Source organism: Phoca vitulina, unplaced genomic scaffold (genome assembly GCF_004348235.1).
Source record: "Phoca vitulina isolate PV1807 unplaced genomic scaffold, GSC_HSeal_1.0 scaffold17, whole genome shotgun sequence".
NCBI classification, from domain to species: Eukaryota; Metazoa; Chordata; class Mammalia; order Carnivora; family Phocidae; genus Phoca; species Phoca vitulina.
The window spans coordinates 32176391-32202590 of NW_022589720.1; the positions used below are offsets into that span (position 1 = coordinate 32176391).

A 26200-nucleotide genomic window follows, 5' to 3' on the forward strand; every position below is an offset into this window, starting at 1 on the left:
TTTTAAATGTCATCTATTTATCACCAGCTTCATCCTAACCATAGCGTGCTAACAACTTTAACTCTCCGTGGCATGCTCTCACACACAAAATTAGAATTTTTGTTGTATTTCCCAGGACTTTTTCCTGAGACGTTCACAGTGCTGAACAGATAAGATTATCTCAGGAACGTGAACTGTGTGACCGAGGCCTAGGTTTTGTAGACAGATCTACCAAAAAGAGATCAATGATTGGAAAAGTAAATCTTTCACTCTTGAGTGTCAATCATGATTGTGTCCCTACTGAGTGTTTATTTCGAAAGCCTTGCTAATGCAAAACATTGAAAAAGGATTGCACAAATTTTTAATTGAAAGCTATGCAACTGAGATTCAAGTCACAGCTTTGTCCCAAACTGGGAAAAGGCATTTCTATTTCTGAGGCCTGAGGTGTCTGTGAAATGTCATCTGGGGCACAGGGGAGAGCTGTGCCGTGGGTGACACACCACACTGCTTTTCAACTCCAAAATGTTATGATTCAAAATTACTTAGGGTTAAAATTAAACAACATTATTTATATTCTCTCTCCTCTACCCATAAATAGGAATATTTGTTTGAGGGTTTTTGGGTTTTCTTTTTTTTTTTAATCATTTCTTGTTATGTCAGGTTAATTTATGATTTGGTGGTTGGTATTATACCCAAATCTCATTCCATTAAATTGTCCTTCTATATATCCACTGAGTTTTATGAGTATACCCACATATACTGTTCTTTTAAAAAAATTTATATCCTTTATCTACCTCTCAATTTTAGCAAATTGTAGTGTTTGAGTAATAGCAGAGAGAGGAGCATATTTTAGCAAAAGAACTTTATCGTAGCTGTAAATTATTAAATAGCTATTTTCCTGTGTGCTATAATTATAGCATAAAATGGCTGCTAACACAAAAGACAAGAAATAATCACAAGGATTGAAGAGTCACCATTCACACTTCTCCTTCTCTCTTCCTTTCTCTCTCCCCTACCTTTTCCCACCCCTGTCCCCTTCTTGCCTTTAACACATTTATTGCTCAGCTACCTCAGATGCTGTGGAAACAGACGTGAACAAGGTAGACAAAGTTCATCCCTTTGAGGAGCTTACATTTTCAGTGTCCGTTAATTCTTTTTCCAGTTTAATACTTGAATTTTTAGAACCATGGCTTTGGAAAGATGGATGGATATTCTACTTTTAGTAAGAAGCACACTCACTTCCAGAGTATCTGAAATGCCTGTTTGGACACGGGCATTGAAATGGATGGCTCAAAATTTCCAGGTTGTTTACAAACTAAATTGTAAAAAATACAAGTAAAACCTTGGTAACTCAACTCAGCACATGTACACACACTGATCAAGTGCACGATGGCTAAAACTGGCTATTTTAGACTAAAAGTGACATGACAGTAGGTTTTTAACCATGTATGATCTGTTTCAACATTCTGTGAGATTTTGCTTTATTTTCACCACCTTTTTGTGGGTTCAACGTCATAAAGTAATTCAGAAAAGCATTGACTCTTACCAAGAAAACTGGTATTTTGACTTTGAAATAGATTATCTGCCCAAAAAATGTTTAGTCAGATCTGAAACTGACATAATAAATAAATAAAGCATTAAGCTCCACTGAAGGACTTGGATTGATTTTCAAGTGTGGGGTGCCTTGTTTTCACTATTTGAAGACTAAGAAAGGTTGCAGCAGCATTTTTTACTTAACCTGAGATTTCCTTATTCTGTGGAGATCTGATCAAAAATGTTGGAGATCTGATCAAAAATGTTGAAGATCAACCTGATGAAGTTGACAATTTTGTAAGTAAAAAAATGGTTGTATATCAGCAGTTTCATAAGTTCCAACAGATACTGTGAATAGCCTAAAATGTTTCCACTTTGGGGCAGACTATTAGAGGGTCAAATAACAGCTGTTTATCCACAGATAAGGGTTTTACGAGTGATCTCTAGCATGTCTGAAATATTTATAAACCATTTTGTGAAGCAAATCTTAACACTGAAACTGATGTATATATCTATGTCTCTTTGAACATCTCCATTTCCCTGCTCATTATAGACTATATTTTTAAGCAGTTGTTTCCAATCCTGAATATGACATTAGAGAAAGCTGGGAGACTTAAAAAAAAAAAACCAGAATCACACGCCCAACCACAGATATTCAGAATCAGTAAGTGAAAAGAAGGGCCATGGGATGTATATGTTTACTTCCTAGTAATTCTGATTCCAACTTGTTTTAAGCATATAATTTGCGGGGGGGGATGGGCTAAATGGGTGATGGGCATTAAGGAGGGCATATGTTGTGATGAGCATTGGATATTATATGTAAGTGATGACTCACTATATTCTACTCTCGAAGCCAATACTATACTATATGTTAACTAACTTGAATTTAAATGAAATCTTGGAAGAGAAAAAATACAATTTACATTACTCAACCATAAAAAAGAATGAAATCTTGCCATTTGCAATGACATGGAAGGAACTAGAAGAGTATCATGCTAAGTGAAATAAGTCAGTCAGAGAAAGACAAATACCATATGATTTCACTCATATGTGAAATTTAAGAAATGAAACAAATGAGCAAAGGGAAAAAAGGACAAATTAAAAATCGGACTCTTAATTATAGAGAACAAACTTATGGTCGTGGGGGATGGGATGGGTAGGTGGGGGGGATGGGTGAAATGGGTGACAGGGATGAAGGAGGGCACTTGTGATGAGCACCGGGTAATGTATGGAAATGTTGAATCACTATATTGTACACCTGAAACAAATATAACAGTGTATGTTAACTAACCGGAATTAAAATAAAAACTTAAAAGGAAAAAGAATATAATTTGGTAAGTTTGAGCGACACTATGCTACCTATAGCCCATTCTAAAGCGCACTAATAATTTATGTTATAAAAGGAATCTATTTTATTCTCTCTTCTTTCTTTTATGTGTTCATATCACCAGAGCTTTACTCTTTTCACAGTTTGTTGAAATTATGGATAAATGAATGAATGAATAAACAGATAGCTTGAAGTGTAATGTAGTAGATATGAACAGTGGGCAAAAATCAGACAAACTGATTTCAATGCCCAACTCTGGCATTTACTCACTGTAAGATCACAGGAACCACCTAGCTTCGTGGACTTTAGTGTAGTACTTGACACATGGTAGATACCAGATAAATATTTCTTGCATTAAAAATAAATGTATGGGCTTCAATTTACTCATCTGTAAAATGTTATTAAAAATATCTACTCTGATTCCCTCTTAGCGGTCTTTTGAAGATATATGAAATGCCTAGGAAAATTATCGATAAAGTGCTATAAAATCTCTTATTTATGTAAGTGTATGAATGGGTGAATAAATAAAAATATGAGAAGCACTATGGTAAAGGCAGGAAGAACCACAAAATGGTGCCCTCCAGCTGCTGGTCCCATCCGCTCCAGTGTTGGCAACTCTCTTCACCTCTCCCCTTAGGTTCTATGATTCAGGGCTCAGTCTTCCCATTCATCTCTTTGGAAAAAACAAATAGTACACAGTGGTGGTTGTAGTGAGGAATAGATACTATTTTAAAAGAGATTTGTAAATGTCTAAAAATGTCTAATAGAAATCTATCCCCTTAATTGGAAAACATGTCCAGGAGTTTTCATATACAAATAATAAAAGAAAAAGGAACAGAAGAAGAAAGGTTAATGGATAAAGATGTATCTTTACATATTGAAAGAATTTCACTGGATCCTGGCAAGATTAATGGAAGAAGTCTAATACTTGGATACAACCTAAATTCTAAACAATAACAATAAAGTTATAAATTTCCAGACAGAGAAAATAAAAGAAAGAAAATCAGCTCTGCATGTGATTTTTCCTATGCAACAATGAAAAGTAGAAGATAGTGGAATAACATCCATCAACTACCAAGAAAAGAAGACTATGATCCAATATTCCTATATTTGGCCAAGATATTCCTTTATTGCTCAGGGAAAATGTAGGCATTTTAGATATATAAGGATTTAGGGAGTAAATGTATACACACACACACACACACACACACACACACACACACATATAATATATAAAATATAACACAAATGTAAAATACAGACTATGAACTTGGAATTTATAAGTGTTATGTAAGGAATCTTTAAATAGAGAAGACAAGAGTCAGAATAAAATACAAACTAACATGCGTAATATAAAAATGAACACAAAAGAATCCTAAGGAAGGGAACACAAAGGTTTTGAACTATCTCAGTAAAACTGAGGTTTTGGAGGCCTGTAATGATAGTGGTGGGGGGCCAGAAAGGTAGATACATTCTCAAGGAGATAGTAGGCGTGAGGTGTAGAGAAGTAAAACATCTTTTGGGGCCTATAGATATTAGCCCCCATCATGTGATAAAAGAAAAACATAGGTTTAATTATGCTTGTTAATTAAAGAAAGATAACCACAAGCAGAATTTAAAAGTTTAGTAGCACTTCCAAAATGACCAAAAGGACAAAAAGCAGTAAACAGAAATGTGACAAAGACAGCAAAAGTAAAGAAATAGGAAACAGCAAGAAAATAAAATGAGTAAGAAAAATTAAAAATGGAAGAAATATGATCAATTATTTCAGTGGGTATATTAAATCAAAGAAGGCAAAATTTCCCTAGCAAAGGCCTGTCAGATTATGTTTAAAAAGCAAAGGTCTGTTATATGTGGTTTATAAAAAATACACCTAAAACAGTAAGACAAAGAAAACTTAAAGAGAACACAACCATAAATACAGCCAAATATATGCATCATTATATGTATTACCTCTATAACTTCTGAAATTGGATATAACAAGGTCAATCTATTTAAATTTGTGTAAGAAATCCTATGGATTTGATGTAAAAAAACTCTCCCCTTCTCATTGCATGATTGCTGGACTTGGCATTAATTTTTCAAAAAGAATAAACAGATTGGGAACCATTTTGATTACCTTTCTGTGGGAGGCTTCAATGGCTTGTTTGAAGGCACGGTTATGGGTGGTGCTTTGAGTTTTCCTTGAGGAATAAAAAATTGGTATATGAAAACTGCTGTGCCATTCCCCCGAAATTGAATCTTGTTGATTGTCTTTCTGTGTAAGATGAATTAAGTCCTTGTAGAAATCTGTTTCCAAATCATCTTCTTCAGTTTTTACCTGGAGAAAAATCCATATGAAATAAGACATAACTTAGGAAATATTAGAGCTACTTGTTAAGATCTAATGCAATGATCCTTCATGCCTTTATGCATTCAATAAATATTTGTTGAAGACCCATTTTGCTAGATATAAAGGAAAAATTAGTCCCTGTCCTCAGGGAGTCAATAGTTTAGCTAGGGAGAAAAACAATCACCGACGTTTAATTCAATGTGGGAAGTGTTGTGCTGCTAATGGGATTGGCATAAATAACCAGTAAAACCCAGAGGCCACTCCAGGGTAAGTTTTCATCAAGGAAACGACTCCTAAACTGAGACTGAACAGGGTCATAAGCAACAAGGGCTATTTTTAGTCTGCTTGTGAATTTGACGTTCTTTGCAACTAATTGAAGGTATCTTCCAGAAAACTGAGGCCTATAAAAGGGGAGGACAGATCCTGTCCTAGCCTGCTCTGGTTCCATTCCCACCCACTTAGCCTCCTCTAGCTATTGGACATCGGCACTCTACTGGCTATGTCTGTGGGACAGACAAATAATCGATTGGTTCTGCCTGGCAAGTGGTTATCAGCCTTCACTGAAGGGGCGTGGGAAGAGGAGAAAAACAACCAGTGGAGCTTGGCTTGAACTAGGAGTGGAGCAGGATAAGTACAAGTTAAATCCCTGTTATGGTTATGCTGGTAAAAAGAGACAATGGATGAATTTAAAAAAAAGAAGTTGCAAAGTAAATTTATTGAAGAGTACTTTATGTTAAAGATGCTTGTCTGGTTTGCAATGGGAAAATTTCTTGTTTTAAAATATTCAGTATTAAAATGCACTGTGAGGCAAACTGCATGCCACAGTCAAATAGCTTGTACGATTAGTGAAGGAAAGACAAAATAACCCAGCTGCAGAAGAGTCTTGCTCAACAGTAAGATACAGTCAAAAGTTCAGTGTTACTTTCAGATACTACAGTGCTAGTTAGCATTTAAAGGGCCCACAAACGAAGCTCCTCGGTTAGCAATGAAGCAATAGGATCATATTTAAGTATAGCTGCTGACATTTCGTTACCATTTCTCTAAAAAGCTCAAACTACAAATATTTTGTTTTATGAATTAGCTCTCACACAAGAAAAGCTGTGTCAGCTTAAAGGAAAAAAAATATTAGCATGGAAGGAAGAGGGCTCAGGTATCCTGGGCAGAAGCTCAGAGAAAATCTGCCCATGTATATTAACTTGGTGGAGGAACAGGTTTATGGGTGAGCAGGGCTGAAAAATTAGATTGAACTGGGAAACTGGGGCGGGGCCTTGCATGCCCTGAGAGAGTATTTGGATTGACATCTAAAGGAAGATTTTGCATGTAATAGGTTCCTTAAAAATACTAATTGAATGAAAAATTGAGAGTGTTGCCATCATTTTTGTGTTTTGCAAAGATCACGTTAACTAGAGTTAATAAAGTGGAGGCGAGGAGAGCAGTTACAAAAACTGTTGCAATAAGCCACATGAGACAGAATAATGGCCAGGTCCAGGGGAGTGGTGGTTGGGTAGAGAGAAACCAGGGCATTTGAAAGATATTTAGGAAGTAAGTTCACAGAAGTTGTTGACTGAGCAGATATGTGGAAGGGAGAGAGAGAGAGAGAGAGAGGGAAAGAGAGAGATGATGGGAATGCTGTTCCATGATAGAAAGCCAAGGCAACTTTTGAAAGTATAGATTTTCCCAGGAAGAGATGTTAACCAAACTCTGGGGAAATGGTTTTAATCCTCATTTACATATCATTACATACATCGCTGAGCCCATCCATCCTCACTGTAGATCCAGTGGGCTGATGACCTATGACTCAATGTGCATTGACACTTTTACTTTTGGAGTTTAAAGAAAGGAGATGGGTTTGTAGAAAGGAGCAGAGGCGAGATAGAGGGACTGGGGGGTTGGAGAGGACTGGGTGGCACCTGGTTTCCTGTGCTGTGTGGGTTAGAGACACTACCTGAAGTTGTGGATTTCACAAGGGATTTGGGGAGGATTTGAGGGATTGCAGAGCTATGAAGGTTTTCATAGCTTTGGGTTGCAGCAAGAGGCCATGTCTAGGTAGGTCAGTGCCTTGCTAAGAATCAAAATCTAGTGGTAACCACACTCTGCGCTTTGCGGCTGACAGCAAATGCTTAGCACACAGCCAGAAGCAAAGCAGCACCACCTAGAAAAAGAGAGGCGTATTCCTGAGTAAGTGGGACCACTCTGGGGGCTGATGCAGGAATCATATGGTGATTGAGCTCTGCAGTTAGCAGCTGGGCAATCCCTGAGGGGCGGAATTCTTCCTATGGTCTTCTAATCTGACTTCCTATCCAATGCCTTCCTTCCCTTCCCTTGCTTTCAAGAGCCTCTCATCTTTCTGTACCAGCCAGCCCATTATTTCATCTGCCTTAATGAACTCCAATACTATAGGAGAAGGGAAGTCAGATGCCTGCTGAATTTCTCCTCCTCTGTTGTTTTCATTAAGGTACAGCTTAGATTTGCATGGCTGCCTGCTAACAGCATGAACAAAATAATATGGAGATCAGTGAAAAGTCAACCAGTCTCTTGTGACCTTGGATCTGGTTATTTACCTTCCTCAGCACTTGAATATTACCTAAAACTCAACAACATATAGTTAGAGATCAACTCAGGTAGCTTCTTAAGGTTTGACAAATTTTGATCAACATTGATAATGAAAGGGGTCTCTTTTATTCTGAATGAGGATTTTTGGGCTGTATTTCCTGATCTACCTAGCCACCCAGACTTGGGTTACCAAGTTATGTGGGTGGATCCAGTGGTCTGCTAGTAAATGTTTACAAACCAATCTCTGGGAGGGGGATAACCTGTGATTTACTATAGCACTTGCCCTTGGTTATGGTGTATCTATTCCTACCATAGCTGATTCAAGCTACTTGTGTGGTGCCTTTTAATTCAAACTTGGAAAGAGATGTACGGTAGCAAATTTTTACAAAGCATTTTCATAACACAGATACAATAGATGTAAGTAACCTCAAGCGCATAGATGGGAAAATGTAGCAAAATAACGGAGAATTGATAATTTTGAATAATTATCACCTATGTTTTTAGTATTTTTATTTAGTTAAAAGATTATATATTTAATATTTAGTAATGGCTATGTTTATAAACTGGCTCGCAAAGTTCCTGAAAATTTAACAAGTGACTCTTGTAAGCTGGAAGAGCGAGCTCTAGCACACCATTGGTGAATATCACAGGTAATACCTTTTAAACGACAGTTTAGGAAAGGCACATGGGGCCCGGTTGTTAATGTCTTTCTTGCTATTACTGTCAAGGTCTTATCTAGCTCAAGCAGCCCTGCAGTAGGAGTCAGGAGTTCTAATTCTGATGTGCCATTTACTTGTTGCATAACTCCGAGAAAGTTGTCTAACTTGGATCTTCCTTTGGTACGATGGATATAAACAATCTTCTATTTTTCTGGGAAGGTTGTTATGGGAATTGAGTAAAACAATATAAGCAAGTACTTTCAAAACTGTTAAGTATAAAATGTTTAGATAACAAATTTGCCCAAATTTGCCCTCATCCCATGAGCTGAGTTTAAGATGTTAAAGTTGTAAAAGTATGTGAAATCGATGCTTGCTGAGAATATAGGCAGTATTTGGCGGGTGGGGGGGAGGATTATTGTATTTTAAAAGTAAGCGTATGGGTTGGTTGTTTAGGCACTAGAAGATATCCTCCAACATAACTGTATTATATGTAAATGTTTGGGTGTTAGCTCTGTCTCCAACGTTTATTCAGTACATCTCAAGAGTAATGCTATTATTGGCAGAATTACTATTTCTTTGGAACAATGTAATACTGAGTTCCTATGTAGCATACCAATGAGACCTTTTCCACCTCCCTTGGTGGTGGTGGGCCCTCTGGAATTAGCATCTGGATCTGTGGGGAGATAGTGGGGAGTTTCTTTACTTGGTCAGAGGTCGATTATTGCCCTTGTCACTTCTATCTGCAGGCAGAGATCGGACTTCTCAGGGTCAGTCTCCCAGAAAGTGTTTGAATTTGGCGGTTGGGCCCCAAGGGCATTCCCTATGCCCATTAATACATATTAGATGGCTTTAAATTGAGATGATCAAATTGGAAAACTGATTATATTTATATATATATGTAAAAGGTTTTCTAAAGGAAGGATTGAATGACTTTTGCCTAAGTTATACTATTAATAAAGCAGTCTCAGAAATCATTGGACTCCCTGAAATTCTCTCTAGCATGTCAAATTTGTATGCCTGGATGTTACTATTAAAATCCTGTCTTTCCTGTTTCTCTTATCATAAATGGAAAGAAATCGATTGTTTACTTTAGTTGAACAATTTTGGAGCACTTATCGTGTGTAAGGCACTGGGCTAGATTTTGGGAGTATGTAGTATATCACTCATTACACTTAGGAAAACAAACAGAAAACCAAATCAACTAATAAAATAGGAAGAAAGGTAAGAAGTACTACCCCTGTAACCCTTAGCTTCATCTTGATGTTTTAAGAAGCTCTTTTATGTCTAACTGTTTAAGAAGCTCTTTTACGTCTAACTATTGTGGTTACCTGAGAGAACTAGCTATGGTAGGAGGATATTTGGAATCAAGCAAACTATTTATCTGTGTGGGAGAAGGTACAGCTAAATGTTCACTGGAGAAAGCATGGACTCTGGAGTTTGGGAAACCTGACCTTGAATCTCTAATCCCTGATTTACAAGCTGTTCGACTATGGGCAAATTGGTTACATTTGTTTTTTCATCTGTAAAGGGATGATAATAACACTGACCTCACTGGTTGTGGAAGGGTTAAACAACAACCCATAATAGGTGATTTAAAATGCTCATTACCTTTGTATTCTGTCCCTTCATTCATCAGTAATTTTTTATTGGAAATTTAATTTATAATCACTATCAGCATTGGAGGGCCGCCATGATAGGCTGTCATACCTCAAAGTTGACATTCTCCAAATTGGCTGGAACACGGTATGGATTACTTGCTTTACTGCTTTTGACAGTTTTACATATTCCTCCAGAGAAAGAGTTATCAAGGATCTCTCCTCTGGGCTCTCCTGCAAGAAAATGATACCTGCAAACAAAGTAATTTTCAAGAATTCAGTAGATGTAGAGCAATCTTTAAAATTTACCATACTTATATGAAAGAAACTCCTTTCTTAGACATTTTTGACTCATGACAAATGACTTGAAGAAAAGCCCATTTTTTTCTAGTTTATGGTGAGGCAGCCGGAAAGGGCTGGAAGTCAAAACTCAGCCCCTCTGGCTCTGTTAGATTCTCCGTATTCCACTCACTTAATTGTTCTGGGTTTTCAGCATGAAATAAAATTTAGGTTTATTTTTATTTCATGACTTACCACACCAGTACAAACTTTGGAAGCAGATTATAAAATAAATTATTACATAATTAGTGCTATTCTGGGTTCACTTCCTTCAGTGTGATACAGTAAAGGAATTCTTATAGAGAGCTAATAATTAAATAGTAATAGCAGTATTTTAATAAAATTGTAATGATACTGTTTTTATTAATAACTCATATTTAAATTTATTTAACAAATGCTTACATACTGTTTACTATGTGTATTTTTATATAAATATTTAATATATGTATATTTACATACATTACATATGTATAATATACATATTTACTATCTGTATATATATAGTAAATATACACATATATTTATACATATATGCATATGTCACATTTATACATATACATATATCAAGCTGTCTGATCTATATTTAATGTTACTATTATAGTTATTTAATATTTATGATAACCATGTGATACAGTTATAGATACAATTATTTCACCTATTTTACAAATGATGAAACTGAAGGACATTAGCTTAGCACAAGTCAAATATTGAAGAAATTATGGAAATTAAGAAATTGTTTTGTGGTAGATGAAAAACTTCTCCAAGATGCTCCAATAGATTTCTAAATTCTTATAGATATGAATATGTATTCTGTGAAAAAAGTTTTGTGGAAAGTTTGATAATGCTGGCTTATATATGATAAGATAATAGAAAATATATATAATGGTCTGTGCTCCCCAGCTCCTGGCACAGAGCTCCTAAAACCCTTGTAGCTGCCTAAGTGATAAGAGCACTAAGGACATCTTTTGTTGTAATATTTGGTCTTTGACCCTAGTTTCTGACACAGAGCTCCTAAATCCCTTGGAATTTCCTGGGTGATAGGAGTGTCTTTTGTTCGAATGAGTTGACTCTTGGTAGGCTCCTGTGTGGGGGCTGGTCATCAGAAAGACCAACCCATGTTTAGAAGCTTAGAATATTCAGCCTTATCTCCCATCTCCAGAGAAGGGAGAGGGGCTGGAAATGGAATCAATGATCAATCATGCCTACATGATGGAGCCTCCATAGAAATCATATAACTGTGGGGTTCAGATTGCTTCTGAGTTGGTAAACACATGGAATGGTATGCCTGGGGGTGGGCATGGAAGCTCCACGCCCCTTCCCACATACCTTGCCTTACTTAATCTCTCCCATCTGGAAGTTCATCTGTATTCTTTTTTACATCATTTTATAATAAACTGGTAAACAGTATTTTAAAAAAGAAAGAAATAACAAAATGGAGTCACTTGGGCTAAGCTTCATGTCAGCAAGCCTAATGCCTCACCTAATTGCAGTTCTTAATTGCCTCTTCCAAGAATGTGACCTTTAAACAGCCATGTGGAATTATCTGGTCAGCACTAGTGAGGTAATCTGCCTGATCAACCCCTGCCTTCCCTCAAAGGAAGGTGACCTTGCCTGATATAATCCACTCTTCGCAGAAATTTCTTTGCTCTGCTTCATTCTGCCCATAAAAGTCTTCCATTTTGTATAGCTCCTCAGAGCTCTTTTCTATCTGCCTGATTCACGAATCATTGAATAAAGCCAATTAGATCTTCATTTACTCTGTTGAATTTTGTTTTTTAACAACAGTAAGTAAATTGTTTTACTGAGTTCTGTGAGCCATTCTATCAAATAAAGCAAAGAGGAGGGGGTCCTGAAAACCTCCTAGGTGTCAGAATCACAGGTGACAATTTGGACTTGTGATTAGCATCAGAGGGGGGCTGGTCTTGTGGGACTGAGCCCTTAACCTGTGGCATCTGATACTACCTTTAGGTAGATAGTGTCAGAATTGAGTCAAACTGTAGGATACCCAGTTGGTGTCACAGAGATTGACTTGGGGGAACCCCCCCCCCCGCCACTTCTGGTGTCAGAGCATTGTGAGAAGGGTGGTCATGTGAGAGGAAAAGAGGTACATAGGAGGAGAACTGGTATGTGAATTATACCTCAATAAAGCTTTTTTTTTTTTTTTTTAAAGGCCTGATTCCTGTGGGTTTTGTAACATGGATCTCATACTCAAATAGCTGCAAGCACAATTTGATGTTTGTTCTTATCCATATTTGAATTTTTATCAATGGATAGTTGACGGAGAAAGTATGAGGAATTGGTCTGGGAAAAAACGTTCCAGACTACTTATGGGAGCCTGACAAACACAGGTGTTTTAAGACTCATTCATTTTTGTTTTCTGAGTTGAGAGGGATCAATGAGGTAAAAAACTGTTGACCTTATACTGTCTTATACAATGTACTTATGAGTTTGTCACAAACAAGAAAGGGCTTGAGAAAAAATGGCTCCCAGGTCATGAGGAATCTATGAAGGTAGCAGAGAGCCCGAAGATAGTTTTCTGGAGGTGGTTCTATCAGGGCATGCCTGAGGAGTCTTTTAGGAGTTAAGTCAACTATGTTGCAATTTTCGGCTTTGTTCTTTCTCCTCCCCTCTGTGGTATTTAAGTTGACCTTAAATATTTTGCTCTTTCAAATACATCATGGTCTTTCATATTTTAAGTTTTTAAAGTGGTTTTTTTTTTTTTTATCTAATTTGGCTTTATGTGTCATATTTTATAACTTTAAAAATTCCATTAAAAATTACATACACACACACACACACACAAATTCGCAGGTGTGTACCTGTGTATACGTGTGTGTATGCATTTGTACCTTGGTTGAGCCTGAGAAAAAACAAAGAGCATGCTATTATTGCCTGATTCTTGCTTTAGGTTTAAGACCTGGTGACTGGTGCTGGCAATGTAGGAATGTTGGTATGTCTTGTTAAATTCTTCCTTGGGGAGATGCACTTAAAAAGAGGGACAGCAAACCAGAAGGCTACCTTTTTTGGGTAGAAATGTGCTAGAGAAGGGGCAGAGATTCTAAGGCCAGCAGATTAGAAAGGGATTCCAGTAAGCAGCTCTTAAAATTCTCAGTCCCTGGAGAGGCGGGGAGAGGACTGGCTGTCCCCGAGCCAGCAGGTTTTGCTCATTTCTGAGAAACCTTGGGATAACAGCTCTGGTTGGCAGAGGGCCACATGGTCCTTCTGCCAAAGTACACATAGCATGTGGTCCTCCCCATCTGTAACTCTAGAGTCTAGATCAACTGAACAAGAGGTGAGTTTGTAATGTCACCCCTCATCAATCAGAACCTTAGGAAATGTGATTATCAGTGGGAATTTTGGGCTGAGGTTTTCTTCCAGGGAAAGGAAAAGAAGGAAACCATTTCTGCACATTGATAAGATGATATTGAAGCACTCTCACAGAAATCAACTCGAATTAGGAATTCTTAGTACAGAACTTCAAATCGGTTTGTAGTCATCCAACATACAGATGAGGAAACTGTGCTTTTCTGATTGGTTACTCACCCATTCAAGACCTAGTCCCAGGAATGAATCCACCCTGGCACCAGTTTGCCTGATTCACCCCAGAGCTGTCAGAAGGATAGATGAGAATGGAAACAAACCATGTTTATGAACCACCCCTAGCATTGCCTGGTACAGACTGAGGGTGAAAATGGGAGTGAGGATCATGGCCACACACTGCCTGAGCAGGGCAGCCACGTGTGGGAGACAGGGCTGGTGGGAGTAATAAGAGGTTAATGGGGAAGGTGGACAATCATGTGTCTCATCGCTTCACTGCTGCTTCCAGCTCATTCCTCCTGAGATGCCTTTACTCCCGCAAACGATGAAGAGACACTACTCACCCAGCGCCCATCAGCTGTACGCTGGGGATGGGATTATGCTGCTTCTTCCCCAGGCACACTGCTTTCGTTCTTCCACAGTTCCTTTCATCCGAATTGTCGCCACAGTCATTTTCTCCGTTGCATTCTAACTTGCTGGCAATGCAGCGGCCTGGTCAAGAAAAGGAAACGACATTAACAACACATGATTATTTGAGAAGATATTTAAGATTTGAAACGAGTGAGTGCTTTAAATTTCAAGGGAGAGTGGTGAGGGAAAGTTTTCATTATTTTTGATACAGATTTAGGAAATACGGAAACGGATGCCAAACTGATATTTTCCCCTTATTTTTGTGGGATTACAAGAGTCATTGTAGAATTATTTAGTCACCATTGGGCTGATTGTTTTAAATAAGAGAGGTAATTCTAGAATCCCATTCCCATTACAGTGAGCTTGCTGCAGAAATCATGTTCTGTAGGAGAAAATCAACAGTAGGTTCAGACTTTTGTTTTGATTCAGAACAACAAACTCAAGGTCACTGTTTTTATTTTTTTTAAAAACCCTATAATTTAATATCCACATACATACACGCACACACACGTACACATGATTCTGTCATTGTATCTCTAAAATTTTCGGTTAAGTAAAAGGAGCCAGACACCTAAGAGTAATGCTATGTGATTTTTTTTTATCTTACGTTTAAGAACATAAAATTTATTATATCTAATTGTTTTTTGAACAAGTTAAAAAGACAATTTTTTTTTAACCACTAGGTACTAGTGTTAGGTAGCAGGTTAAGTGAGTGAATTTACAAAATAGTGCCAACCCCAGTTACTTGGATAATTCCCTTCCTTTTTAAATTTGCTGAATTTCATAAGGATCCTTAGAATCAATGGAAATCGATATATTACAGAAATCGAAATGACTTACGTACAATGACAGCCCCTCTCCTGTCCCCCAGCCTCTCGTCTGTAATCAGAGATGCTAGCATCTGTACAATTATGTACAGGTCTCACTCACAAGGCGATTGAATTAAATGTTTTACTCAAGATGATCTGGTTAAGTACTTTAAGTTGTGGTCAGCATCTCACTACAGCTATGCAGAACTATTTTGACTAACTGAAATGCTTGGGGATATTGGGTATTCTGTTGAATTACATTTTTTTAATTAATAGAAAGTTTCCCAGAAAGCAGTTAGTTTCAACTCTTTTGGTAAATAATCTTCAATAAGAAGGTAGAGAAAAATGAAAGTAATTAAGGCTCCTTCTTTGATTATTCAAAATGTCGTATTGTATCTGGACCATGATTATAAAGAATTACAGTTATGAGCACCATAATCAAACAAGACTGAATATATTGTGGGACTCGGATGTCTGTGAGTCCAAAGATATAACCTGAAAGATGCTCTGTTTTTAAAATAGCACATCTCTAGTGTTTTGTTTGCTTTTTTCAGGGCAGAAAAGAATGTGTAATTTAGTTTGAAATATAGATGCTCTTTCCATTGGAAAAAAAGAACAAATATTACATTTTTAAAAAGTTTTGAAACTGGCACTTATAAATTGGAGCAAATATAAGTTTTGATACAGTTCCACTAAAAAAAAAAAAAAGGAAATCCCATTTTATTAGGCAGAGGTAGGGACATATGTGCAGGGTATAGTTCTCATTAGCCTAGCTTTGTGAGCAAGGTACCAGATACGTTTGAATATAAGGAATTCTATGCATTCAGTACTTCTGGGGATATTGAAGAGGACCTATTAGCAAAGGGAGGGATGAAAGCAAGAGGACATCTTCTGAGTGGTGTTTAGGAATGTGTGGCAGGAGTGATATAGGTCCAATAGGACACAGCTGAGAATGGTTCCAGGCCACAGAAACTCAATGGAATAGGAAACACAAGGGGAGAGATGTTGCAAGCTATAAATATATCCCATACCAAAGAAGGAACAGGAAAGGTGAAGGGCAGTTTGGATAGTGGAGGATTTACAGAAGTCACCATGCTTTAGCCAGTGCATGCATCTATATATGTATATCTGGAGCTATGTATCATTTAGAAATGTACATGTTTTTCCTATTTACTTGAGCTGATTTGTGTTACTGCAATAGTTTAGTATATGTATAACGAGCCACAAATTCTCTAGTCTTTATGCTTAAAACTAGGACTTTGAGAGAGGAATTGGCATAGTGCATGTGGGGATTATTAGCCTTATGGATAATTCTCAAAGATCCATGTATGCATTAAAATCATATATTTAGTTTTGGGGGAACTAGAACAGCAATCATGAAGGAGGAAAGGGAAGAGGGAAACTCTCTTTAGGATAAATGGTTCTTTGTTAATTGAGGGCCAAACATCCTACTGAGTCAAATAATGGTCCACCCAACCTTTAATTCCTTTTGAGAGTGGCATTAATGGGTGATTTTAGAAGAGCAAAGTAGTATATAATCTTCAGTATTTAACAATAATATTTAACAATCGGTAGGCCATGGCACCACCTGATCAAAATGGATACCAACCACATCTGTGCCAGGGATCGGCCACTTAGTGCCTGGATCATGGGAAGATCTAGGGATTCCTGGTGAAGGGATCTGGTCACTAGGAGAGCTCAGGGTAGCAGGTGCTTACCAAACATTGCATATACATTTCAATAGTCAGGTTTTTTTTTTTTTTAATCCCTTGCTGTGGATATATTGCTGATGAACTAGAGATCACCTGTCCTTACACCACTAGCTTTCCTGAAATCGCTCATTATGGATCAGTGGGCCATGGATGTATCTAAAGCCTTCTCAAACTTGTGAATATTTTTGGCCAAAGAAAACCCTTCTGTAGTAAATTTCACAGATTTAACATCCATTGTATAAAGGAGTTCTTTCTGGTAATTGGTTCCAAAACTGTTCTTCAAGCTTCAAATAGTTGCCCCTCAATTCTAAACCTTTATCTTAATATTCTGGATTTAATGCCTACATCTGTATTCTACTCAGCCATTGCCAGCAAGATTGTTTTCATATTCTCTCTTTTGTCAGCTTGTGATATGACCTTATGCATGTAGCCATGAAGTATATCTCCCTACCCATATGCCACCATATTGCAGGTGTGGGGGCCACCAAGGGAAAATCCTGACACCAGCATTCTTGTCCGACTTTCAGAAAAGGTCAGCAAAGCTGAAGACAGGAAGCAAGGACCAAGAGGAGAGAAACATTAGATCTAAAGTCTGGGGTCAATTTTCTATGGACTTTGAGATCTGCTATTTAGCTATAAATACTCTACTTTTCATTGTATTCCAGAGTACACAAAAATGATATGGATTTTATTCATCTGAAATTCCAATTTTAACATCAAGTTGACTATTTAGAGAAGAGGTCAGTGAACTGTGGCCGAAGGCAGGAAGCAGGGTCCAAACTCACCTGCTGCCTGTCTTCATAAGTAAAATTTGGTTGGAACACAGCCATGCCCCCTTCTTGATATACCACGTACGGCAGCTGTGATGCTGTAGAGCCAAAGTTGAGTAGTTGCAACAAAGAACATATGGCCAAAAAGCCTAAAATATTTACTGTCTGGACCTTTACTGAAAAAGTGTGCAGAAATCAGATTTAGAGAGTTCAAAATGGTGGTGTTGAAGAGCTATTAATTAGCAAGAGCATAGATACGACTAAGTAGTATATTCAAGTATATTCATTCTTAGTCTAATGAAACTTAAATATCTGAATGAGTAATGGACTTGAAGGGAGCGTTGCTACTGTTTAAAGCATTTTCAGTCTTCCCTTTGGAATTACCTTTGGAACCATTCAACGGACCACCCAAGAAAATCTGACATTATCTCTAGTCATCTCCCTGACATAATATCTTAATCTTAATCTTAATATACTTATCTTAATAAACTACACTGAAGATCTTTTAAATCTGTCACTCCTTTTCAGCTGCTGGTTCTGATTGTAGATTTGTACTTATTAATAGCCAATGCTTACGAGTATCTGCCTTGTCTTCCTTTTCCTCCTGCTTTGTCTTTATCCTTCTTTATCACAGTGTAAGGACCTGGGCACCAGTACTTGAAGAGTAAATGGATCAGGTACATGGTCAAGATGATCATAGCTTCAAAGCTATAATTTCATACATGAATGGCTTGACAGTTGGTACCATAACACCTCTGTCTCCCCATACTTAACATATGGTGGGACTTCTCTGTCATGGCTTTTACTAGTAGTCAACTGGAATGACTTTATTTAGTCAGGTCATTTTTAGTGGAGACTGAACATCTTCTAGTGTACATTACCACTGTCACAGCGGAACTTATTCTTGCAGTCAACCTCTTCAATTTTGCAGAGCTTAGATGGAATGCATGGTTGAAAGGTCACCAGGGGCTCAGTACATGGTTGTCCTCCAAACTGACTGGGGCGCAAGATGGATCTAACCTTAAACTGAAAGGAAAGGAGAGAAAGGTGAGGAACTTGGAGGCAGGGTCAAAGCCAAAATGTATCTAAGAAAACTGGGCTTCTTAATCACCGCAGTGATTCTTCTTCCAGTGATGTTTCCTAAATTAACTAATGAGTTTTCCAATTCCATTATTGTGTGCCCTTAGAGAAGTCAGCACCTCTCTGGGCCTCAGTTTTCCAAACTGTAAAATGAGAAAGCAGGACAATGGATTTCTAAAACTTCCAATTCTGAAACCATATGAAAATAAATCAAATGCACAAATATTTACTGAGTATCTTGATGCAGTAAATCTTCCAGGTAGTAACAATAGCACTTTTAAAGATTTATTTATTTATTTTGGAGAGAGAGAAAGAGAGAGAGCACAAGCGTAAAGAGCAGAGGGAGAGGGAGAGAGAATTTCAAGCAGACACTGTGAGTGCAGAGCCTGACGTGGGGCTGGAGCCCACGACCCTGAGATCGTGACCTGAGCTGAAACCAAGAGTCAGAGACTTAAATGCACCACCCAGGTGCCCCACAACAGCACTTTCATATCTCAAAGGTAGTGTGATCAATTTGAAAGGATTTGGGGGTTCTTCCGCATGAGGAAGTCAGCATGGAAACCAAGGTAGACACATTCTCCACATTTTAAAGGATTTTAAATTGTGAATAGTAAAACAGGGAGTCAGGGAAGGATAGGAATAGGACAGGATCAAAAAGTACTGACTTTGAAGTCAGAAAAATCCAAGTTAAAAATATAGCGCCTCTATTCATCAGAGGTATATTCTTGGGAAAATTACTTACTCCCCAATAAGCTATAACTTCCTCATCTGTAAACAGGGTAGGAAAACACACTCTGATGTGAAGTTTGAGTAAGATGATGTAAGTAAAGGGGCTAGAGCAGTTTTCCTCAGAGAGTGGATGCTCCATAAGTAAATTCCTTTTTTTTCCCCTAGTGTGTGAATGCTCAGCACTGCTGTAACTGGGGTTTATGTGGGCCAATGCCCTTACAGGAATGAGCTAAAGTGGGTAAATACTACAGCTTGGAACAATAAACAAATCGAGGGACTTTCCTGTGGGGAGAGGGAAATTTGAGGTAGGGCCAAGAGTCAGTCTTTTGATTAATGTCCCTCCTTTCTGTCTGATTTTAAACCTTGGACTGAAATCCCCATTTTCTAGCATTTGTTTTTACTTTCTGAGCTCTCAAAGGGAACTTTCTGAGCTCTCAGAGACAATGGAATTTGGAGCTCAGTAAGTACAATGTCAATATTAGGGCAGAAGTTCCTTTTGGTGCTCATATGATAGTAAAACATGTAAATGAGTCCTCCTCCCCCTGCCCTTGCAAAAAAAAAAAAATTGCTAAATGGAATTTTCCCTCAGTGGAAGCTGGGATGGTTTATTTTCAGAAATTGAGCATTTCTGCTAAGTTAGCCAAGTCTTTCATTGTGATTCAGATTTCCTGAAGATGCCCATGGGTCACCTACCTGTTTTTCAACACAAGGGTCACAGTCTGACCATGGTCCATAATCTCCCAGGAGGCAGTTGATAGGACAGCGTTGCCAGTTACATTCCCTGGTCTCCAGCTTGTTGCAAAGCTGGTCACAAAAGTTATCCAGATAGTACTGATCAACCACTATTTTTCTGTAATAGTGAGGAGAAAGCTGTTTAGAATGAATATATTCACTGTGGTTCCAGTCCCATAAGAAAAATATCATTGAACATTAATCACAATGAATAAAAGGAAAGATTTTTATGGAAAATCAGGACGTTGGCATCTGTGTAGTTCTTACCACTTAATGGAACTCGGGACTGGATTCATAATTTGTGGGGCCCAGGGCAAAATGAAAACGAGGGGCCCCTTATTAAAAAATTATTAAGAATTTTAAGACACTAATGGCAGAGCATTAAGCCAAGCAAGCATGGAATCCTTCTCTGTGTGGTCCTGTGTGACTGCGTAGGTCACACATCCATGAAGCTGGCCCTCAGGGAATTCCTGGAGGGGACTAGATGGAAAAGAGAAGAAAAAAGAAAGTTCCTGCAAATTCCTTAAAATATGACAACATAATTTGATAAGTATCATGATTGAGACAGAGTCAGAGTGCTGTGGGGCCAAAGATTCAAAGGGAAAATAATAGATACATCTTGAAAAATTGATGTGACTCCCCCAGGCATCAAAGGGAAGGGCATGTGTTAGGAAAGGCATATGCCAAGATTAGAGGCGGAGGAGCATGACATGTCCCTGGTGGAGCTTGTGGGATGGGCTTGGGCAGTGCTGGCTGAGAGGGACCGCATGGATTGTTGTGCTTTATTTGGTAGGCAGTGGAGAGCTACGGAGGGACTCTTGAGTGAAGGAGTCTGAAAAGCTTTAACATCTTTGGTGGATGGTTTATTGAGGAAGTCAGTTGGTGATTTTAATGAGACTCACACTGCGCATGTAAAAATCGTTTTCTAAAATAGGTCTCTAAAAAGCTATAATAATTAAAACACATTAAATAGATGCCTTTCTTCCCAAGTTATGGGAGCATCTCCATGGAACAGAAACATCTAACAGATTTAAAGAAACCGTGGGGGATAGGTAGTCTGAATCGGTGAGAAGACTGAATTATTAAATGTTATCAAGTAAACACAGTTTTCTTGCCTTCTCGTACTTGCCAACAATCAAGCTAATAGCTAATAGTGCTGCTCAATTGAGGTCCTGCTAGACTCAGTTTAATGAGTAGAAAATTCTCTATAATTAACTCACTAACTGTAGGCAAGCAGAGTTACACACTGATTGAAAAAAGGCTTGAGAAGTGATTCTTAGTAAGTTAAATAGTCAACGGAAGATATTGCACATTCTTATTTAAATTTCTTTGACATTCCTTGATTTTACGGAGAGAACAAATGTAGACTTCATTTCAACCTTACGTGGAAAAGACTGCAAATTACATCCAAATCAAATTCAATGATTTCTTACTTTGAGATACACACACACACACACACACACACACACACACACACACATTTCCCCTCGCACCTCATTGCTTAGTGTGGCATCTTTTATATTGCTAAGTCTGTGAGGTTTCCCATGGCACAAAGACAAGCTACATAGCTCACACCCACCTCTGTCTGCTCTGAGTTCCAGAATTGCAGCTTTTTGAGCAGGTAGACCACTGACCCCATGGGTAATGATCACAGAAACAGGGTTGGCACTTGTCAATCAGAGTACTCAGGAGGATGAAATACAAGATGGAGCGTCTGGCCATGCCTTGAAAGCCTCTAAGCCCTGAAGAGGAATGTTATACACATCAAATGCTTGTTTGGAGTAAAACTTTACAAGTCATTCTCAGTTACGAAATCAGATATGATGTTAGGAATCATTTGCATCTCCCTGCCTTCCTTAAGGCTAGTTAACACCTATAAATTTATATCCTCATGACTACAAATCCTACTTTTAAATATTTTTAGAGTGGATATTCCTAGAGTTACAACTTCCAGTTCTAGTACGTTTCTCCCAACTGTTGGTGATAGGCTATAAGACAAAGTACTGTCGTATACATTTGTAGAATATTTCATTCCAAAATGGAAATTCTTAAATAATCTCATACTTTTCTCTTTTAAAAAAAGATTTATTTATTTGAGAGAGAGAGAGAGCATGCAAGTGGGGTGAGGAGCACAGAGGGAGGGAGAGGGACAAGCAGACTCCATGCTGACATGGAGCCCATTGCCAGGCTCCACGTGAGGCTCCATGTGGGGCTTGATCTCATGACCTGAGATCATGACCTGAGCCGAAATCTAGAGTTGGATGCTCAACTGACTGAGACACCCAGGCACCCTAATCTTACACTTTTCAAAACAACTGCTCATTTTGTGTGGGCAATACGTTCAATTACATTGCATTTTTTCATAGTTTTCAGGGGCTGGGGAAGGAATTTCGAGCATTTTTCTGGAAGCTCTATTTAGTTTCCTGGTATCCTAGAAGCCTGCTAAAGAGAGAGTTCAATGCCCAACTATCTCTACCTATGGAGTCATAGAAGTTAGAGCTGAAATGAATCTTTGAAGTCTCCAAGTTAAACCCCCTCATTTTATGGATGAGGAAACTGGGGCTTAAGGAGGGGCAGTAATGTTGAGACTGCATGACAACTAAGTGCCCAGGACTCCTCATTCTTGGATGAGGTGCATCCCTTCATTGAATTTCTGATCACACTAATGATTGTGTTGCTGGAGTATCTAGATGCTTTGAACTCTACCACCCAGGCCACAAGAGTGCTTATCCAGATGTAGCTGAATGCCAGAGAAAACTTTGACCAGTGACTCCCCTCTGTGTGCTGTGGAGCCTTGAGGATCTGTGAGTTGTTGAAAGGAATTTGCAAAACAACCTCTGCCCGCAGTGTTGCTATTTTGATCTTTATATCTCTAACAAAACATGCAACATGATTAAATATTTAGAGAAAATGATGCTGTAATAAATATAGTAACTTTCATTTAAAGAGATATAGTGCCATTCACTTAATTTTTTTTTTTTAAGATTTATTTACTTATTTTAGAGTGGCGGGAGGGGCTGAGGGAGAGGGACAAGCAGACATGGGGCTGGATCCCACAACCCTGAGATCATGACCTGAGCTGAAACCAAGAGTTGGACACTTAACTGACCGAGCCACCCAGAAGGCCTGCCATTCACTTAATTTCTATGCCTCAGTTTCATTATCTATAAAACAGCAGTTACACTCTACCCTCTTTGTAAGACTTTTGTTAGGATTCAGTAAGAAAATTCATGCAAAGTGCTTAGAACAATCCTTGGCACGGAATCATCACTCAATAAAAATTAGTTTTACAAGTTAGTAATAACATTTAAGAGTGTTACAAATTTAATTGTAGCTTTTGCTCATGCATTTTTCAAAATTAGGGGCTCCTCAATTGAAGCAAGGATCATGTGAAAGCCAAAAATATGTTTTGGTATTAAATAAGGCTGTTCACATTCAAAACGATTTAGAAATATGGCTTTAGTTACTTTTCATCTTACAATTAAAATCAGATCTCTGACCATTTTATTTGAAATTGCAGTTTCCCACCAGGGTTTCCTATGCCCCTTCACTGCTTTATTTTTCTTTGTTATACATCCCCTCTTGATATATAAATTATTACTTAAGTTTAAATAAGTATCTTCTCTTCCCTCTTTTCTTCTTCATTAGAATGTAAACATGGTGGTGCTTGATCTCTTTTGTCTGTTTTATTCATTTCAGCATTTAGAAGAATGAGAGCAAGCATAACATATAATGAATAAATTTGAATTGAGTCTAGGAAATAGTTTAGAAATGGATTTTCATGAAATATGAGTACCATAATTTGAGTCCATAATTACAGCCACTTTTGTAATACTATTCTTAAAATTTCTGCCAAATTAAGGATATTTCATAGACTTTAGAAATGAACTTGTCTGTTTGTCTTCCATTGTTTTAGCAAGACTGATAGTTTGTATCGTAACTGCTTTATCTCAGCTTTGTTGTAATAGTTGATTGAAATAAAAAACTACACCTTTTGAGATTCAGATTTCTTTTTAAAACACTTGTAATTTAGTTAGTCCACCTCTTATTTCTTTGATAACGTTTATTAAGTTCTAAACTGTATCAAGATACACGAAGAAGAAAATTAAGATGACTTATAATGTAATCAACCAGAAGATTTCTGCTGACATTCAAAAGAAGTAAAAATAACACATGCCTATATTTGAAAATTTTAAACAGAACAGAAAGAAAAATATAAGGCTGGAGTTCTCTTCTACCTGTAACCAGAACCTCTTCCCACACATAATCACATAATCAGCATAATACATTTTGAAGATGTTTCTGTATCGACAGATGCATATCTACTTCATCCTTTTAATGCCTGTATTGTTTTGTACCATATGGATGTATTACATTGGATTTAACTATTATCCTAATTTAAACATTTAGTATACACACACACTGCAATAAACATCTTTGTATTGTATCTTAGTATACTTTCGTTGTATATCCATGGGATCGGTGGGTGTGTTCCTAGCAGTAGATGGCTTAGTGAAATGACATGAAATTTAAAATACTAATAGGTATTGCCAAATTGCCCTACTGAAATATGGCTCCTCAAATGTTTCAGAGGGTATATTTCTGATTATATTTTAATGTGGTCATTTTATGTTTCATATTTGTGGTAAAAAAAAAATACTTCAGCAAAAAAAAAAAAAAAAGTCTTCATTCAAACCAAGAGTATGAGATCAGATGCAAACATTGTTTCTCTAATATGCTCAAACTTGACAGCATTTCTTCTTAATAAATCAGTAAAATTTTTGAACTTACCTACAAACTCAGAGAAAAATGCTAGAATCAAAGCAACCAAAATCATTGACATGTGACTGAATGTCCTTCAATTTAAAATGGAATTGACATACATTGAGTATCCATTGTGTACTGCTAGGCATTGAGTGAGATACAAAGAATAGAATCCATTATCACTGTCTGGGAAGGGTAGACGGAAACTGAAGATTCTTCCCATGTTTTTTATCCAAGCTTTTTTTGTGCAACTCATAGATAAGCTGCTACTTATCTATAAGCTGCTACTGCCCTGGTCTATTTGAATCATAAAAATTAAAGATCCCCGCTGCACTTGCCTGCTGATTTTTGTTCACTGCTAAGTAACTCACCTTTCCTGGTTTTCCTGAGCAGCACAGAACCATAGGACAGTGAGACAAAGAGTGTCCAGACAGAATTTAGCCTGTAATCAGACAGAATAGTGTGTCTTTAACATCAGACCCAAACTCCAGATCGGGTGGTATTTCACTGGCTTCAGGGCTGGTTCAGGAGCTGAGGCTCCTGAACAATGTGAAGTTTCCCTGGTAACCAGCCACTAGACCAACCACCTCCCTACCCTCCAGCCCCCCAAATTGGGATTTCTCATATAGGAACTGCTTCAACAAGGAAGCCTACACAGGAGAGGGTGTTGTTGTTGTTGTTGTTCATATATTTTTCCTATTAGATTTTGAAGAGATCGTTTTCTTCCAGAAAAGTTCCTTCAATTGTAGAAAAAACAAATTCTTAAAGTATTTTGCTGAATCAGCATGTAGATGATTGGGGGAAGTTGAATTACAAGAGATTACCAGTTCTCAGTTTTCAGCAAACAGTATCTGTTTCCACTTCCAAGAGCTTGAAAAGCATAGATGGACTTTATTCCAGCTAACAGCAAAAACCGCAAGAACAGAACCCTTATAAAATTATTCTGATTTCTTCTCTGGCTATTCTTCGCCACCTATTCTGAGGCGATTTGGAAAATGCTATAAATTAAGATGGTAATGTCAAAGCTTCTTATTTGAGGAGATGCTAATAAAAGAACTAATTGGTATTGTCTCCTTTTATAACATTTGATTGTTATGAGGAAAAATCATTTTATGTTAAAAGGATAATTTTCGATCAAATAATTATTTCTCTAATTTTGTTATTACCATGACCCTGCTATAATATCAAATGTTTCCTTATTTATTAATTTTTAACATCTCTAGGCTTTTTGGAAATATCTACAATGACATGTGGGCATTTTACCCATTACCATACAATTTTCATAGAAACATGGAACAAAATAGGAAGACTCTTCGGCCAGGGTGCCATCATGGAAGAG

General features: G+C 37.6%; 1 protein-coding gene across 3 annotated transcripts in view; it reads right to left on the reverse strand.

Annotated features, from left to right (window-relative positions):
* The window catches only part of C6 (complement C6), a 61738-nt gene that overhangs the window by 35099 nt on the left and 439 nt on the right, over window positions 1-26200 (reverse strand). For 2 of the 3 annotated variants that reach the window (XM_032415190.1, XM_032415191.1), the window contains exons 2-7: window positions 21677-21839; window positions 20059-20215; window positions 18438-18582; window positions 14199-14346; window positions 10091-10229; window positions 4959-5159 (exon numbers count right to left, since the gene is read on the reverse strand). In XM_032415190.1, coding sequence (XP_032271081.1) covers window positions 4959-5159; window positions 10091-10229; window positions 14199-14346; window positions 18438-18582; window positions 20059-20215; window positions 21677-21839 — 953 coding nt within the window. Of the gene's footprint in view, window positions 1-4958; window positions 5160-10090; window positions 10230-14198; window positions 14347-18437; window positions 18583-20058; window positions 20216-21676; window positions 21840-25232; window positions 25304-26200 lie in introns of all 3 variants that reach the window. The other variant, XM_032415192.1, reaches the window with a different exon arrangement.